This window comes from Hyperoodon ampullatus (assembly GCF_949752795.1).
Source record: "Hyperoodon ampullatus genome assembly, chromosome: 6".
Classification (NCBI taxonomy): Eukaryota; Metazoa; Chordata; class Mammalia; order Artiodactyla; family Ziphiidae; genus Hyperoodon; species Hyperoodon ampullatus.
The window spans coordinates 120,183,062-120,201,837 of NC_136919.1; the positions used below are offsets into that span (position 1 = coordinate 120,183,062).

Sequence of the window (18,776 nt, forward strand, 5' to 3'; positions counted from 1 at the left end):
TCACCCAACAAATGTGTCACCTGCACAGATACACTTTCCCAAGCAAAGTCACAAATGCAAACCCCAGATAACCATGCTGTTGATGCCCTGATCACATCTTGTAAACAGCTAGCTTCAATTGCTTAGTTAAAGAAAGCCACCTTCCCCGCTATATCAGTGTCCTACGGCTGCTGTAACGAATTATCACCAATTTAGTGGCTTAAAACAGCACAGATTTATTATCTGACAGTTCGGAAGTCAGAGTCTGAAATGGGTTTTATCGGTCCCAATCCAAGGTGTCAGAGGTTTGGGCTCACTCTGTAGGCTCCAGGAGAAAGTCTGTTTCCTTGCCTTTTCCAGCATCCAGAGCTGCGCTCCCTGCATCCCTTGGCTCACGGCCCCTTCCTTCCTCTTCAAAGCCAGCAGCATAGCACCTTCAACTCTTCCATTGGTCACATCGCCTTCTGTCCCTCGGATCCTTTGTCTCCTTCTTATAAGGACCCCTCTGATTATATCAGATACAACTGGATAATCCAGAATAATCTCCCATCTCAAAACCCTTAAATTAATCACGTCTGCATAGTCCTTTTTGCATAAAGTGCCACATATAGGCTCAGGGGATTAGGAAGTGGACATCCTGAGGGGCCATATTCAGCTGACACCACCCACAATCACCCATTTAAGAGCAGGGCAAAGGTCCTCAATGGGAATGTTACGTTTCCCCATCGCTCCCCACCCCCAGGACATCTGGCAGACTTTCTTGGTTGTCACAGCTCGGGGTGAGGGCGCTATGGGCATCTAGTGGGTAGGAACCAGGGATGCTGCTAAATATTCTGCAGAGCATAGGATAGCTCCCCAATACACAGCAAAGAATGATTTGGCCCCAGATATACTAGTGCTGAGAATGAGAAACCCTGTGATGGGGTTCCTATTCCTATTTCCTCAATGTTCTCAAGTTAAAAACAAACTGTGAACCTGCATGTGTCAAACAGCTGGAGATTCAGGCTTTCTACAGTTCCTCCTGAGAAGTGCTCAAGATCCTGAAAGAGGCCCTTGGGGCGCAGACCAGTGACCTTGGGAGAGGTCATGAGAACAGCATCTCTGCGGTCTGATACCTGGACAATGAATCTCTTCTGAGCAGCTGACCATGAGTTGACGGTCACTCTGGGAACATGGGGGAAGGCAACAGTCCCCCTCTCAAGGAGATTCAAGGTCAAATACGGGCATTTAAAGGACCGGGCAGGAGGAAAGCTAAATCCAGCCCTCTGATTCGGTTGCCTCTTCTTTCTAAGATGCTATCAGAGCTATCAAAATACCATCTTCACAGCCAACTAGGTAAAGGCAAACTTTAGAGAGTCTAGAACAAATGTCAGCCACTCAGCTGGTCTGGCACAAGCCTCATGGATGCCTGGATCCTGGTGGGCCTGAAGCACACTGTGAAGAAATCCGTCTGCTATCCCTGGAAAGTTCCAATAAATCCACCCTCATTGAGGAGCAAACAGCCAAGCAGTCTCAATGCCCTGAGAAGGAAGTCCATACCTATAATATTTGGACAAAGACCTAACCTAACTGAATTTCTCATACAATCATGCCCTCCCAAGAGAGAAGCAGGCCTGCAGCCAGGGGCAAGAGCATCTCCAGCTCAATCTCACCTTGCAGGGTCCTGGGATTCCAGGTTTGTAAGTGGGGGGAGAGGAGGGTCCTGCTGGGATTCTAAGCTACAATAATGTAATTTAATCTAAACCCCAAAGTCATTCCCTCACCCGAGACACAAAGTAACCGCATGTGTAACCCTTACCCCTAGTCCCCAGGTGGCTTCCCCTTTAATCTCACAGGGTCCCCACCCATCCTCTTTGAGTAGATTAAGGCAGGTACGATTATTCCCAACTTAAAAAGGAGAAACCGAGGCTCAGAGAGGTTAAGTGATGCGTCAGAGATCCCAGCCAAATTAACGGGCAAGGCGGGTGGCTAGAAGCCGGCGCCCACAGCTGGAGTTCCCACCTTTTCTCCTGTCACATCCCCCCTCCTCCTCCGCGAACTGCTCTCCAGCCAACCGGCTCTGCGTCTCCCTGACAGGTCACCGCACGATCTGACCACCGCACGATCTGACCATCACAAGAGAAATCCTGGGAGGAGAAGGGCTTGGGCCAAGGGCAGGGGCACCGCCCACCCTGCACCAGGGACCGAAGGGTGGGGAGGAGGGAGAAGCGGGAGAAACGGGGGGGACAGAGGCGCGAGACTGGCCATCGCAGGCTGACCTCGCCGCTGCTGCTGCACCCTTGGCACTGTGCTGGGCTAGAACCAGCACTCTCCACGGTCCTGGCCTGGTTAGCCAGGAGGAACGGCCCCTGGAGCCCTGGGAGGGACTGTGTCAGGAGGCTGCGGAGGGCTCTCAGACCGCTGTTGAGCTCCACGGCAGCTCAGGCGAGCAGCCTGGTGAAGGAAGCAGAGCTGCCAAGCAGGTGACGTCGCCCAGCCAGAGCCTCGCTGAGCAGGGCAGCAACGCGGACAGCAACGCGGGCCTCGGATGGGTGATTGCCAGGGGCCCCCTTTGTGACACAAACAGATGTATTTCACTTGCTCCTGACAAAACCCCTCTGAGGCAGGAGTTACGATCCGTGGTTTACAAACGAGAACCCCGAGGCTCAAAGAGGTTAAGGGCCTTATGGGACTGATGCAGCTTCGAAGTGCAAATCAGAGTGTGAAGCCAGGTCCACAGCAGGAGCATTCTACCACTCAAAACAGGAGGCAGGGGCTTCCCTGGTGGCGCAGTGGTTGAGAGTCCGCCTGCCGATGCAGGGGACACGGGTTCGTGCCCCAGTCCGGGAGGATCCCACATGCCACAGAGTGGCTGGGCCCGTGAGCCATGGCCGCTGAGCCTGCGCGTCCGGAGCCTGTGCTCCGCAACGGGAGAGGCCACAGCAGTGAGAGGCCCGCATAGTGCAAAAAAACCCAAACAAACAGGAGGCAGCACCTTTTCTTCTAGGTGACAGTCTCAGGAGACTACTGGAGGGAGAAGCAGAGAAGGCCTTAAAGTACTTGGTTATTACTGGGGCAGGGTGGGGGGATGAAGGGAATGATGGGGTCCCCAAGAACAGCAGGAGGTGGGGATAGGCTCCATGTGGTCACAGGTGGGCAGGTATTACAGCAGGCAGGCTCCTGACCCTCAGGGTCTGGCAGCCTGGGGCACGTGGGGTCTGAACGCACACGAGGGCCTGGAATTGAGAGAAGCCTCAGCTCTCCGCTGGTCAGCGTCAGACCCAAACCCCACCCCAGGTTGGCCATGGAGTGACCGTCTCACCCCTAGGACTCCTCTTGCTGTCCTGCCCCACCTAACACCTCCAACTGTGTCTAGAATGGAAAGGATCCCTTTTTTATTTTTAGAGATGAAAAAGGTGAGGCTCAGACAGGAAGGAGAACAGCTTACAGGGACGCCCCCGTTTCCTTCTCAGGGTCTCTTCCATTCCACCCACGCCCCAGGAGTGAGAGACGTGTGACACAGGAAGACATCACTCATGAAATCTGTAGGCCTTCTTTCCTTGGAAATCTTAAGAAGTAGAAAAGATCTTTTGAAGATCACTTAATTGCTGTCTTTCCTGGAGCTGGGAGTTCCCACGAGGCCTTGAGTTTGCGATTGCCTCTAATGTGAATGTCTAGCCTAATAATTAAACACTGCTCCTGTCCGATTCTTGCTCAGATTCCCCCACTTTTCTCTTCCTTAGAGTCACAGCCTGCCAGACTGAAAGGACTTCAGGAGTCCCTCCTGCCCTCACTCATATTACTCAGGCTCAGAGATGAGATGGGAGAGATTGTCCCAGCATCCCTTGCCGCGTTCTAGCACAGTGGACTCAGGACCCAGGGCTCCTTCAGCTGCCCACCTCCCTATGCAGGAAAGTTGGGGTGTGGGAGACAAGAGAGCAAATCTAAGAAGGGTGACGTGTCTCTGTGGGGCAATGAAACTGTTCTGAGATTGGTCGTGGTGATGGTGACAACTCCGCGGATACACTAACAGCCGCTGAATCGTACACTTCAAGGGAGTGAATTTTACTGTATGTAAAGTGTATCTCAATAAAGCAGTTTAAATATTTTTAACAAAGCAGAAGAGGAAGAGATGCTCTGCTGGCAGGACCCCCGGGGCAGGGCTGAGCCCAGGCACGACACACCCACCTTCCCAGCCTCCTGGCTGCTCCCCAAACACTGGAGTCACTTTCTTGGCCCAAGGCCTTGCCCTTGGCTGTTCCCTCCTCTGGTACACTCACCTCCAGAGGTCGGTGGGCTGGCTCCCTCCCTCCTTCCTATCTTTGCTCAGAGGTCCCTTTCCTGCCACCCCATTGGAGACTGGGAGACCTTCCTGCAGCACAACTGAAGGCTGACACGGCTCTTCTCCCCAGCCCCTCTGTCTTCCCAGCTTTAGAGCTCTGCTAGTACCTCCCATTTTCTAATAGTTGTTTTGTTCATTGTCTGTCTCTCCCTACAAGAAATGCAAGCTCCATGAGAGCAGGGCTTTCTGTCTGTTTTGTTTATTGCTCATATCTCTCCCCAGCGCCTAGAACCATGCTTGGTGCATAGTAGGTGCTTAATAAATAGTTACTGAATAAGTGGCCCCGTTACAGTTATGGCTCAGGCTTCTGAACTGGCAGCATTCGGAGCCTCCCCTGAGAAGCCCCACTGGTCAGCCTGCCTTGACGGCCCTCTTTGCCCCAACATTTCACGCACAAACATTTTCAGGTGGCCGATTGTTATTTCATCTGTGTTAATTGTAGTGACATTGATTTAGCCTGCCTTTCTCAAACGTTTTCTGCTGCTTTAAGAACTCTCCCTCATAGGTACATACTGCATTTTCTTTTACACTTAAAATTTGTTAAGAGGGTAGATCTTACATTGTGTTCTTATCACAATTTAAAAAGAACTCTCCTCTCTTTTTCTCTTGCCTGTTGTTGGGGCAACCTCAGCCAAAAGGCCTCAGAATTAGATGCAAAGTCAAACTACACTGATGCACCACAAGTGATGTCTCTGTTTAGTATCCTCGCAAATTCTGTTTACAAGTGTGAGGTTTTAAAGTTCTGTTTGACAAGAAGCCACTGGGAGCTGGAGCAGAACTGTGAGCTGGAGTTGGCTGTTCAGGGCACCCTGTGTGTAGATGCCAAGCGGGTATCTGATGGGCAAGAAAGAGGGGCAGCTTCTCAGAAGGAGACAGAAACAGAGCTGGGGAGAGTTCATCCCCCGGGGAAACGAGAGAGGCCGAGTCTGTGTTCTGTGGGGAGAAGGAAGGCGTGTCCCTCTTCACTGCAGTTACGGGTGAAGATGCGAGACAGCCAGGGGAAGAGCATGAACAGGGAAGTGCACGTCTTCTCCTTTATCTATCCTGGAGGCTAAGACCGAGAAATGGCATGAGCAGCCTGGAGCTGAGATCGGAGGCTGGAAGACCTTGGTACCAACCTGGTCTGAAACCCCAGAGCATCTCTCAGAGCTAGCGGCTCCAGCTCAGCACGGGGTGGGAGTGAGGGCCAGGGGGAGTCAGGGAGAAGGGGGCTACTCCACCAGGGTTAAGTCAGGCGGTGGCTCACACAATAGGGGATTGGGGGGCACCGAAACCCCCCGTAACTCTGCACAAGGTGATTCATTATCTGATGGTGTTTGATGCAGTGAAATGGTTGATTCAATAACAAATTTTACTTCTTGGTAATGAGGAAAGTGAGTAGGAAATTCACAGGTCTGGTGTAGAACACAGATCTGTGGTCATGGGCCACACAACCAGATCACCGTCACTTTCTGGGTGGCAGCTTCACCTAAGTGTAACCAAAATCCTAAATGATCAAGGAGCCAACTTTTGTGTCCCAGACTTGGAGGGTAACAGATAATGTCCATATGAGTGGGACTGGAGAGACAGGACAGCATTTTTCCCATTAGAGAAAAGAAATCTCCCAAGGGGAGAGACATGGACGGCCTTCACTGTGGGGAGGGGAAGGCAGGGAGGACCCGTTTAACCAACCCCACAGCTGAGAAGCAGACCCTGGTCTTCGCCCCCCTGAGAACCGGAACCTGGAAGCCTCGTCCTCACGCAGATGGAAACCTGATCCAGAGAGGAAGCCCGGAGAGGGAGCTGATGCTTCCTTGGGATGACTTTCGTCCTCACTCGGGAAAGGAGGAAGGGCTCCTGGGGTGCCCGCTGAAGACAAAGGTAGAGACGGGAGCAGAGAAACTGGACGAACACCTGCCTCTCTGCAGCGCTCTCTTGCTGGAGAAAGGAGCAAATGTGAAGCTAAGGGACACGCCCCTGGTGGGCTTCTGATGTCAGAGGAGCTGACAAGTGAGGTTAGGAAAGAAGAAACCTATGAGGGAGGTTAACACCAAAGGGATGGAAAGGCAAGAGGCCTATCTGGATCTCAGAGCCCAACGCTTGTTTAAAAGAAAACCAATGCTTAAGGGCTTGGTGTTTAGCAACACCTACCGAAGGGTAGGTATCTTTGCAAACCCATTCCTGACACAGCATCTTGCCTACAGCAGAGCAGGTGCCTGACAAGTGGGGTCGTGAGGCCACAGGCGAGTGGTCATCAGAGCTCTGTAAGGAGGATCACTCCTCACGGTGAGCTCGACCCAAAAAGGCAAGCTCAGGTGCTGTGTGGGTGTAGCCAGGGGTGCTCGCGCAGCCCTGCCAATGTTCACATGGAAGGGTCAGAAAACCCAAAAAGCGGGCTTCCCTGGTGGCGCAGTGGTTGAGAGTCCGCCTGCCGATGCAGGGGACACGGGTTTGTGCCCCGGTCTGGGAAGATCCCACATGCCGCGGAGCTGCTGGACCCGTGAGCCATAGCTGCTGAGCCTGCGCGTCCGGAGCCTGTGCTCCGCAACGGGAGAGGCCACAACAGTGAGGGGCCCGCGTACCGCAAAAAAAAAAAAAAAAAAAACAAACAAAAACCAAAAAGCCAGGAAACGTGACAGAGCTACTAACTCTTGACCGAATCCCCCAAACCCAACCCCCGTAGAGTGTCCTCCACCTCAACATACCCTGTTAGAAATCCCCAGCCCTCCTTCTATCACTGCCTGCACCAGGCCTGCTAAGCCTTGTTGATTTCCGCTCCAGAGCAGCCCTCCAACCCGTGCACTTGGCTTCCACTCCAACCCCATTGTTTCACCCCTGGGCCTCCAGCGCTGCCTCTAAACGGCGTTCCTGGCTCAGCTCTTGTTCTCCTCCCTGCACAGCAGGAAAGGGAACCTTCTTTAAATGATTTCCTACATAACCCTCCCCGCGGCACTTGGTATAAACCCAAGCTGTCAGGTCTCTGCCTTCCTCTCCACCCTCCCCACATCACTCTCCTTCCCCAGACCGCCAACCTCCAGCTATGCCGAGTCCTTTCATTTTCTAGAACAAGCCAGGCGTTTCCTATCTCAGGGCCTTTATGTATGCCGTTCCCTCTGCCCGGAAGGCTGTAACTGCTTCTCACATAGCTGGCGCCTCCTCAATGTTTAGGCTCAGCCGAAATGTCACCTCTCTGGAGAGGCTTTCTCTGACATTCCTGCCCAAATAAGCTCTCTCCACACCCCACCCCAGGTACTGTGGTCTTGGCACCCTGATTGTTTGCTTAAAGCACTTCCCACAGCGCGCTAGCTGTCTAGCTGTTTCTGTTATGTCTCCCAAGAGAGAATGGAAGATTCACGAGGGCCTGGACCACATCTGTTATGTTCCCTGTTACCCTCAGCACGTAGTATGGCTCCTGACTTAATGCATCTTGTTGAATGGCAGACTGTATCAAGTACCCATAATACGCCAGCCAAGGTGCTGTAGAGGGGTATGTGCAGCTCATTAGACCTTCACAACCACCCAGAAGTAGTTATTATGCCCACTTTACAGATGAAGACGCCCAGTTAGGAAATTAACTTGCCCCATGTCGTAAAGCCAATAAATGGTGGAGGTGGAATTTATATGCAGCTCTGTCGGGCTTTTCTCCCTATTCAGGACTGCTTTCCAAACTCTGTCACAGCCTAGAAGCCTCGTGAAGCTTTCAGCAGACAAAAGACTCACTACTAGTGTAAATGGCATGTCAGATAACATGCCCCTTTTATATCTTTATTTAAACTTTCAAGACACCAGATTTAAGGAAGACCCCACTGAAGTACCCAAATGACTCTAGCATAAGATTTCCATGATTTATTATTACTGTTACTATTGCGTTAGCCAAAAAGTTCGTTTGGGTTTTTACGTTAAGATTCCTTAAGGTGTTACGGAAAAACCCGAGCGAACTTTTTGGCCAACCCAATATTATATTTTGACTTGAGTCTGGTTTTGTGGGTAAGTTGGATACAAATCCATCTTGCAGGCCAAATACTGTACTGCTAACCCAGTGATAAAAGAGGAATAAAAGGTGGATAGCTGGCAAAAGTAGCAAAAGTGGAAGAGGTTGGCATTGGGCAAGATCCATGGAAAACTCACCTATTACAGCAATAGTGGCCTTTCTAACCATCTACTAGCATCAACGGTATAGAGTGGATAGGTGTCACCAAAAGCCCACCAGACAAGGCCAGTTAGCCATGATCTCACTAGTAACTCGTGGTCCAATTCAGAAAGTGTATCTGCAGTACAAGCTCGACCATCACCAAGCACAAAATGGCCAGATGCGGCCCGAGGCCCTTGACATTCATCACGTCAAAAGTGCTCAGAACAACCCTCTGTGGTAAGTCCCAATATTATCCCCATTTCAGAAACGAGAAAACTGAGGAACAGAAAGGCTTGGTCATGTGCTGAAGGTCACACAGCTGTCAAGCAGCAGGCGGAGTCACCCCATCTTTCCAGGCCACGGCCCTCTAAGAACTCACAGGGTCCGTGTCGCCAACACATCCCTTCCAAGTTCACAGACTTTCTCTCCTCTCCTCCAATTTCTAATATTTAAACTGGTTTTCTTTAAAGGGCATACATTTCATGCAGCTTTTTATGGGAAAAGAGAGGGAAGGCCTCTACCACCATAACACAAGGGTCCAGTGATGAGCAGATATTCTAGAAGTTAAGAAAGAGGAACATGGGACTTCTCTGGCTCCAATGGTTAAGACTCCATGCTTCCACTGCAGCTGGCACGGGTTCAATCCCTGGTTGGGAAACTAAGACCTCACATGCCGCACGATGTGCCCCCAAAATAAATAAAATAAAGGGTTGGAATTTAAAAAAAAAGGAAAAAGGAACATGCCAAGAGCTTACAGTCTATGCTCCATGACAGTGACGGCCGGTTTCCTTCCTTCCCATCACCCCAGCCAGCCCTGCAGACCCTCATCCTGGGGACTCACAACCCAACAGCAAAGATGGCCACTGACCTCTGTTGGGCCCAGCAGTCCCCAAATGTGTTTAACTATGAAAGTCTATTTCGAGAAATAACTATTCCACTCACCAAACACGTGGGGAAGTGCTCCCCCAACCCCTGAGCCACTGGCACGAAAAGACGGGCGTGTGCGCAGAAGAGCCAGGGAGCGCTTCCCCAGGCCAACGTAGCCTGGCTCTTGTCACTCCCAGGCTCCTGCTGACAAAGGCTCGCCCAGTGGCCCCTTAGCCTTTGCTGACATGGGCCGCCTGGGCTCCCATGTCAGGAGGACCCCTAGGAAGCAACATCGGCTGCCCCTCGAGTTTCCTCTCTGGGGACTTCACATGCAGCCTCTCTGCATTTATAACCTGAGCAGTGATCATAGAAAGAGTGGGCGCAGCAAGGCAGCTGGGGCGGCATGACGCACGGGGCGGAAGACGGGGGATCACCCTAGGAGCCTGCCCACGCCACTTCCCTGGCAGTGCGAAACACACCCCCTCAGATGCCTGCAGAGCTGGATAACAAAGTGTTCTACATGCCGTGTACCATTGCATCCCCCCAAAATCAGGTACGGTTGTCACCTCCCCCGTTATACCAAAGAGGCATAGCAGTTCAGTGAAAGGCCAGAGCTTGGGGCCCCGTGGGGTAAGAGGGTGTCCCGCTGGAGAGCCCCCCCTACAGGTGCTCATGAACTGGGTGGCCCCCAGGGCCCGCCGGAGCAGCTGAGGAGCTGTGGGCCCAGCGGTGAGGACCCAGGAGGCCAGCAGGCCCCACTGGCCAGGGAGAGGTGGGTGTGGGGAACAGACCCTCTGCCCCAGCTACTCCGGCTCACACACGCTCAAGCCCTCTCGAGTCAGGAGCCTCTGGGCTGAGTCCCTGCAGCAACAGCTCTGCTTGAATATTCCTCAGGACGGGCAACTCCCTACTTCCTGAGACAGTCCTCCCATCACTGGACGGCTCCTGCTGTTTGAAATGTCTCCCACGTGTAGAGTCCATAACGCCCCCCCCCCGTAGCTCCCTCCAGACCCTCTGGAACCGTCATCCTTCCCCGACATCCCTTCAGATGTTGAAATGCACACAGCTCGAGTCCTCCCCAGGCAAAACGTCCCCAGGGCCCCCCAAGTGCTGTGACCTCCAGCCTCTCCTCACCCCAGACCTTCTCCCCTGCTGGAGCTCCAGCCCTGCTGAAATGGGCTCTGACACGACGACGACACTTGCAGGCTGGTCTGACCTGGGGTCTGCCCTGACGTTGGCGACCTGGGGTGAGACTCCACCTTGACCAGAGGAGGCCAATGTGGAAAGGTCTTCCTGGGCAGTCAGGTGGCCCCCAGAGGCTTCCCGCTGCTGTAGAGACCAGTGCTGTCCGGACCGGGCCCTGGGCACTCCGAGACCACCTGGGTCCACAGGGGCCAGGAGTGGGGAGGTGCGGCCAGTGGGCGGGGCACGCTGGGCTCTGGACTCCCATCCCCATCTACCTAGAACAGAGCTACTGGAGCCTGTTTTATAAGTGGGGCTTCTACCCTTTATACATGGGTTTGAAGCAAGAGCACCACAGCTTAAAAACGTCTAAAACTGCTAATGCCGCCTGACGTGATTTAGCCTCTTGGGCACGTGCTGTCCTAAGGCATCTTCCCCATATCCCGCATACGTGCAAACACCGTGGCTCAGGCCAGCGCCAAGACCAGGGGCCTCTCCCCCCGGACTGGGAGACTCGGGCCCTCCGCCCTGCTGCTCCAGGGACACCGAGACCCGGCTCTGCTCTGCTCACATGACGGCGGGGCCGGCTCGCACGCAGGGGCACAGAAATCCTGTGCCGGGAGTGGGGACTCGGGGACCAGGGCGACGCCCCCAGCCCCGGGGAGGGGGAGGGGACTCACAGGGCAGCGTCTCGGCGCGGCTCTTCTGGATCATGATGCAGAGCTGTAGCACCAGTTGGGGGGCGCTTTCCAGGAAGGTCTCCAGGAGGCGCAGCATGTTAATGTCTGCATATTCGTACATCATAGCCCAGTAGAAGCGTCGCTGGTGTTCCTTCTGCCGCTGGCTCTGAATCCCCAGGTACATGGTGCGGATATACCTGCCGAGAGACGGACAGAACACAGAGAGCGTGGGTCGGCGTGGGCGCCGTGGGAGGGTCAGGCCGTCCCCACACACCAGCATCCCCTCCTGGGTGCTGAGGTCTTCCGGGCGCTTGGACCAGATCCAGGGGTTCTGCCGGACCACAGCCGGGGTGCTGGGGCTTCGGGGTGGGGTGGGGTGGGGGCAGGCCAGGGAACGGGTCCCAGGCAAGTTGTCCCCTCCCTGGCCTCACTTTGCTCATCTGTAAAATAAGAAATGGAAGAGTGGGACCAGGCGATCTCACAGGCCTGCCAGGGAAGCATCACAGGTGAGCTCCGGGGGTAGGTGGGCTGGCTGAAGTTCAGGGTCCCAGGGGGAACCTTCCTGCAGGGTTTTCACCTCTCTGGAGGAGGAGGGAAGGGAATTAGCATTTATGAAGCTCCTACTAAGTATCACTGGCTGGCTGGCCACTGCGTGTTGCCTGGGTCCCAGGCGACAGGCAGGTGTAGTTCCCACGTAGGACAGACAGGCGGGACTTACTTGCACAGGCTCCAGACCTGGATGGCGGAGCAACCAGTAGGTGGCCCCAGGCTGTTGGACACCAAAGCTCGTGCATGCCCTGCTCTACAGTAGGGACGGCCTGCAACGGAGCCTCCATCCGTCTACACTAGGGATGGCAGTGGAGCCTCCATCCAGGTACAGCCCAGGACTCAGTCACACAAAGCACTGAGTCTACGCCACCCAGGAGGGACAAGGGGCAAAGGGAGAAGGTGCAGGCGGAGGGCACAGGCTCCGGGTTCAAATCCCGGCTCTGTCACCTGCTCATTGTGGGACGTTGGACTAATTACCCAACTCCGTGTCCTCGTTACTCTTCTCTCACACAGCAGAATCACAGCGTCACACGGCTGGCGGGAAGATTAGGGAGATAATCCACGTGCTGGGCATGTATCCAGGTCCACGTGAGGAAGCCCCCAGGCCTGCCTCACTTTCACCTAAACTTTGGAAGCTTGTCTCCAAGCCACAGTCAAGGGGAGGATGGAAGGTAGCATCCAAGCCAGCCAGCCGTCTCTGGGGCCAGGCCAGGCCCAGAGGAGCCAGCAGCGCCGGAACAAAAGCAAGGTTCAGAAAGCACAGCTTTGCGGGCCTAGTTAGGATCACGAATATGCACCATTAGGCCTCCCTGGTGGCGCAGTGGTTGAGAGTCCGCCTGCCGATGCAGGGGACACGGGTTCGTGCCCCGGTCCGGGAGGATCCCACATGCCGTGGAGCGGCTGGGCCCGTGAGCCATGGCCACTGAGCCTGCGCGTCCGGAGCCTGTGCTCCACAACGGGAGAGGCCACAACAGTGAGAGGCCCGTGTACCGCAAAAAAAAAAAAAAAAAAAGAATATGCACCATAAACTGAGGTCACAGACAACAGGACAGAACCACACTTGCGTCCCTGGCCGCCCCCTGGGAACGTATATCATTGTGTCTTTTAAACCGCCGAGCTGGAACCACAGAGGTTGAGAGCATGGTTGACCCCCTACAGAGTCCCCACTGTCCTCAAGCACCGTCAAGGGCCCACTTGGGGCTGCTGGACAGTCCCTTCTCTCTGTCCCCATCACCACCGCCAGCCTGGTCCCCACCACCACCCCCCTCTCCTGGATCGAAGCGGAAGCCTCCTAACTGGGCTCCCAGGGTCCACTCTTGCCCCAGAACAACCCATTCTTAGTACAGCACCCAAGGTGCTTTGTGAAAATCACAAATGCAATCACGTCACCACCTACTTTCAACACCCCCATGGCTTCCCATCACGTTCAGAATAAAATCCAAGGCCCTCCCTCGGCTCATGGGGTCCTGCCCGCCCCTCCTGTCCTAACCCGGTCTCTATCCCCGCCCTCCCCTTCTCGTGTCTTCTCCGTCTCTCACGCACACCTGAGCTTGTTTGTGTTCACGCCATCTCCCCAGCGGCTGCGGATGCAGAAGGAAGCCTCCTGTCCCCGTCACTCAGACTCCTGCAGGGCAGCACTGTCACAACACTGCAAAGGCAGCTCATGCCACGTTTACACCGAATTTCTGAGAGGCTCACAGGGAGGGGATCTATACCCCACCCCCGCACCCCGGGAGCAAAGGGAGAAGCGGGTGTTGCCAAGAACCTTGCATCGACGTTAGAGAAGCCCATGCTTTAGAGGCAAAGACGCAAAAACATACATTTGTAAAATAATTTAAAACTGTAATTGATGCTCCTCTCCAGGTCCAACACAGCGGGCCTCCCTCCTGTGCGCTAAGCGTGCACTGGACCCACAGAGGAACGAGTGGGCCAGGGTCCCCCAGAGTGGGCACCGGGACACAAAGCAGCCCACCTGAACCATCGGTGTGACCTGAACCCCACGTGCTGGTGACAGTGAGCCCATCCGACACCTGATGAACACCTGATGGCTGCTTCTCTAGATTCCTAAGAGCCTTTAAGGGACTGGATCTCTGAAAAGACCCACCCGGGGGGCTGGGATGGACACCTTATTTTCTACACACACACTCCCTGGAGTGAGCGGAGAACAACCCTGCAGAAAACTAAGGGGAGGGAGGCACCGCAGCGGGGACGGTGTCGGGGCCAGCGTGGAGAGGCCGGGGGCGCCAGCCTCTCCAGGCACTGCGGGCCGGGCATCTCCCGGAGGCCCTGCCGTGCCTTGTGGGGCAGGTCTGGTTGTCATCATTTAACACCTGGGGAAACTGAAGCTCCGAAGTGAAACAGGGCCCTGAATTCTGTTCCGTTCCAGGTTCTGTCATTTATTGGCTGCGTCACTTCCCATGAGTCATTGCCTCTCTCTGGGCCTCCATCTGTAAGTTCCCAAAATCAACGGAGCAGGGGAGGGGCTAGGGAAGGGGCAGGGAGGTTGTTGTACCTGACCCGTAAAGCTATGGGGTCACTGAGAGACAGAGACAGAGAAACAGAGACAGAGAGACACAGAGACAGAGAGACACAGAGACAGAGAGACACACAGAGAGACAGAGAGACACAGAGAGACAGAGACAGAGAGACAGACAGAGAGACACAGAGACAGAGAGACACACAGAGAGACAGAGACAGAGAGACAGAGACAGAGACAGAGAGACAGAAACAGAGAGACACACAGAGAGACAGAGAGACACAGAGAGACAGAGACAGAGACACACAGAGAGACAGAGACAGAGAGACAGAAACAGAGAGACACAGAGACAGAGAGACACACAGAGAGACAGAGAGACACAGAGAGACAGAGACAGAGAGACAGACAGAGAGACACAGGGAGACACAGAGACAGAGATAAAGAGACACAGAAAGACAGAGACAGAGAGACACACAGAGAGACAGAGACAGAGAGACACAGAGAGAGACAGACAGAGAGACACAGAGACAGACACAGAGACAGACACAGAGACAGACACAGAGAGACAGAGAGACAGAGACAGAGAGATACAGGGAGACACAGAGACAGAGAGACACAGAGAGACAGAGACAGAGAGACACAGGGAGACACAGAGACAGAGAGACACAGAGAGACAGAGACAGAGAGATAGGGAGAGAGAAACAGAAAGACAGAGGCACAGAGAGAAAGAAAGAGACAGACAAAGTCGGAGACAGGGACAGCGAGACAGAGAGACACAGAGAGAAACAGAGATGGAGAGACAGAGAGGGAGACGGAGACAGACACACAGAGAGAAGAGACAGAGAGACAGAGAGAGCTCTGCAGGAGAGAATGGAAAGAGAAAGAGACAAAGGAGAGGGAAGCTACATGGGAATTTGGGGCCTGAAAGAGAAGACCGACTAGCTGAGGCGGCGGTAGGAAGAGCCTGAGTGGGACGCCGGCCCTAAGGACCTGTGGTCACAAGTAGTTGGGAGGCACTGGGAAGTCAGACTCTGAATCTAGGGCAGAGGGGAGGGTCAGGTTAATCAGACCGGATGATGGCCCGGGACGCAGAGCAGTGGGGGACGAGGGCGCACGGGTGGAGATGATGCAGCAGGGCTTCGGGTCCAGAGGCTCCACACCAGCACCCAGAACTGCCCTGCGGCCAGCGGAGCCTTGGTGCCATGGGTCTCCCAGGTCAGATGTGGTCTCTGTGCTCCAAGACTCAGCTCTGCCCAGACGTGGCACCTGCAACGCACAATACTGTGGGCCACAGACTCCCACAGGGGCCAGACCACACATCTATATTCTCTCAGGGGTGCACTCAGACCACAGCCTCTAGCTCTCCTAGACTCAGAAGGTGGCTCAAGGTGGAGGAATGATTGATTATGTAGCAGAGCCAAGCCTATGCGTCCAGGTCCCAGGCCAAGGTACCAGCGGCACTCAGATTCTCCTAGGTCTGCCCTACTAGGGCAGAGGGAGCAATTTGATCCACCCCTCCACCCCCATGTTCCCCAAGCCACAAGCCCCTTTGCCCCTCATGGCCAGTGCAGTGAAAGCCAACGAGCCCAGAAATGCCTGTTCAACCGTAACATCTGCCAGAGAAGCCAAGCTTGCATTTCCTCTGTGAGAACATCCCCAAATATGGGAGCCGATGAGGCTGGGAGTGGGCAAAGCCAGAGCCTCTCCCCACCGATGAGCAAACAGATGCTAGGAGCCCAGAGTGCACTGGGATCAAGTCCAAGACCCAAACTGGAAATCATGCCTCGCAGGGACACCAGCTCACACAGTCACCCACCGTGGAGGAGGAGCTAAATCAGAGTCCGGTTCAAAATTCCCAATCAAGGGCCTTCGACCTATTCCACCCCCTCTGGCTCCTGCACCCCTCTCTTCTATCCTTAAGTCCTTGGGTTCCCAGTAGACCCTGTAAAGTCCACAGTGGGTCTAGGTGAGCTCTGGGGCCGCCCAGCCAGCGGCCTCTTGCTAAGCCTTCAGCCCCTGTACAAAGACAGCCTTGGCCCGTGGCCACAAGGTGGCGCCAGACCCTAAGCCACGCCGGAAGGCTGCTCCGCGCAGTGATCTCATCCCCCGCCAGCGGCCCCCTAAGGCCGGCACCTTCCCGACTCGGCGGCAGCGTTGGGGTGCAGGGGGCAGCAGGCGAGGCCGAGGGGCAGGCCCAGGTGTGGCGAGTCCCCACGGGAAAGTCCGGCATCTGCAGGCGACACACGGTGGGCTGCTGCTCCCTTACCTCCTCCCCTTCCCTGGCAGGTTCCAGAAAGCTCACCTCCCCCGGGAAGGTAGTGCGGGAGAGAAGACATGCAACTCTCCTCCTCCTGATTTGCTTCCGCCTGGATTTTGTGTAGCCTCCTGTCACACCATTCTCTCCTAAGGATCATGAAACGCACGGATCTAAAAGCAGGGGTACAGCGTGTCCTCGTGGAGTGAGGACTCAGGAAAGCTGGGCCTGGCCTATGGTCTGCAGGGCTGCACGACCTTGGGCAAGTCACCCCCGGGGCCGGGCCTGCTGTATTCATCCAAAACAGAGGGCAGACGGGAGGATCTCTAAGCTTCTGCCTACCTTTTGTTAACTCCTTCCTTCTGTGGCTTCTTAGAGCCTTAAGGATGGCCTAGCATCTTTACAAATAATACCCAGCGTTTATGTGGCACTCATATATATGTACCAGGCAGTGTTCTGAGCATTTTGTACTTATTAGCTCGTTTAATCCTTCCAACAAATGTATGAGGTAGATGCACTATTACCCTCACTTCAACATATGGTAAACTGGAGCACTGAGGTTAAGAAATGTGATTCAGTTTACCCAGCTAAGTAAGGGGTTGAGGAGGGCTTCAAGCCCAGCAGTCTGCTTTGGGGCCTGTGCTTCTCAACGCCTACCCACATGCCCCTCAGAGGTAGACCAGTTGTCCCTTCTCTTTTAAACTTAGTCCAACTTGCTCCCCTGACTATAGTGGAAAATCACTCTTTGCCCCCAACACCTGGGCTCTCTTCCAGTTCTGTCACTGGCTGTGTTGCCTTGGGGAACATCTCCTACCCTCATGGAGCCTCAGTGTCCTCATCTGTACAATGCCTGGCCCAGAGTAGGACCCTAGGACGTGTTGAACAAATAGATGCATGCCATCATGTCCCCTTAGAGGGTCTCAGGGCTCAAATGATGTAATGCCTGTGAGAACAGATGGAAGACCAGAAGCCGAGGATGGCAGCTATTACTGCCCCCCACCCCCCACAAAGGGGCTCTCCTCCTGTCTTTCCTTCGGTCCACACTATTCTCCTTCCAAGTCTATCTCCTCCCCTTACTTTGTAAACCATGGAACTGTTTAAAGCTCCTTATACCTCCAGGAGAACTCTCTATAGTTTTTTGAGCACATTTTCACTTTTACAGCAGCACTGTGAAGGAGACACATTTGTCATCTTTTTCCCGTTGGTTCATCGGAGACTCAGAGAGGATGAGTGATTTCCCCAAAGTCACATAGTCAATCACGGTTCAGGCGAATCAGAGGTCTTGCCCAAATCGTGTTACCCCATTGGGAGTCAGCTATAGCTCTGCCTAAATCTAAGGCAAATGAGTGATTTCTGCAAAAGCAGGAGGCTGAATAATTTCACCTGTCTGCACCTACAGGCCCCTGCTGCTTCTTATGACAGCCTCAGAAGTAGCATTTTGAAATCTCTGATTGTGGACAGCAACTCATCCTCAAAGCCCCAGACAGGACTGAGTCTAGGTTTTGTGGGGCCTGAAGCTTAGAGAATCCGCTTTAAGAAAAAAAGTAGTCTACCAAACATTTAAAGTAGAACTAGCCCGATTCTACACACTTGTTTTCCCCCCAAAAAATAAAAGAGGAAAGAACACTTCTCTGTTCACTTTATGAGGTCAGCATTACTCTATCAAAGCCAGACACATACCCTACAAGAAAATAAAACTACAGATAACATCCCTTATAAACATAGGTGCAAGTATCTTCAAACAAAATACTAGCAAAACAAATTCAGTGATATACAGAAAGAATGATATTCCATAGCCAACTGGAGTTTATCTTGGAAATGTAAGGCTGATTCTATATTCAGAAATCAATAAATGTAATCAATGATATTAACAAGAAAAACCACATATCACATTAACTGATGCAGAAAGAAAGCACCTGACAGAATTCAACATCCATTCTTCTTTTTTTTTCAGAAAACTAGAAATAGAAAAGAACTTCCTTAACCTGACATAGATGAAGGATATCTATAAAAACAGTTAGGGAATTCCCTGGTGGTCCAGTGGTTAGGACTCCGGGCTTCCACCGCAGGGGGCATGGGTTTGATCCCTGGTCAGGGAACTAAGATCCCGCATGCCATGCAGCACGGCCAAAAGAAAAAAAAAATTAACAGTTAATATCACACTTAATGATAAAAAGACTGAATTCTTTCCTCTTAAGATCAGGAATAAGGCAAAAATGTCTAAGCTCACCCCTCCTATTCAACATCATACTAGAAGTCCCAGTCATTACAGTAAGTCAGGAAAAAGAAAGTATATACAAACTACAAGGAACGAAGTAAAACTGTCCCTATTTGTAAATGACATGATTGTCTAGATA

At 53.4% G+C, this 18,776-nt stretch overlaps 1 protein-coding gene across 1 annotated transcript in view; it reads right to left on the reverse strand.

The window, feature by feature from the left end:
- Nucleotides 1–18,776, reverse strand: part of XKR6 (XK related 6) — a gene marked incomplete at both ends in the record, with an annotated part of 271,263 nt that overhangs the window by 11,206 nt on the left and 241,281 nt on the right. Inside the window, one exon of the mRNA XM_079706102.1 lies at nt 11,141–11,337. Within this exon, the coding sequence (XP_079562228.1) occupies nt 11,141–11,337 (197 nt within the window). The remainder of the gene's footprint in view (nt 1–11,140; nt 11,338–18,776) is intronic.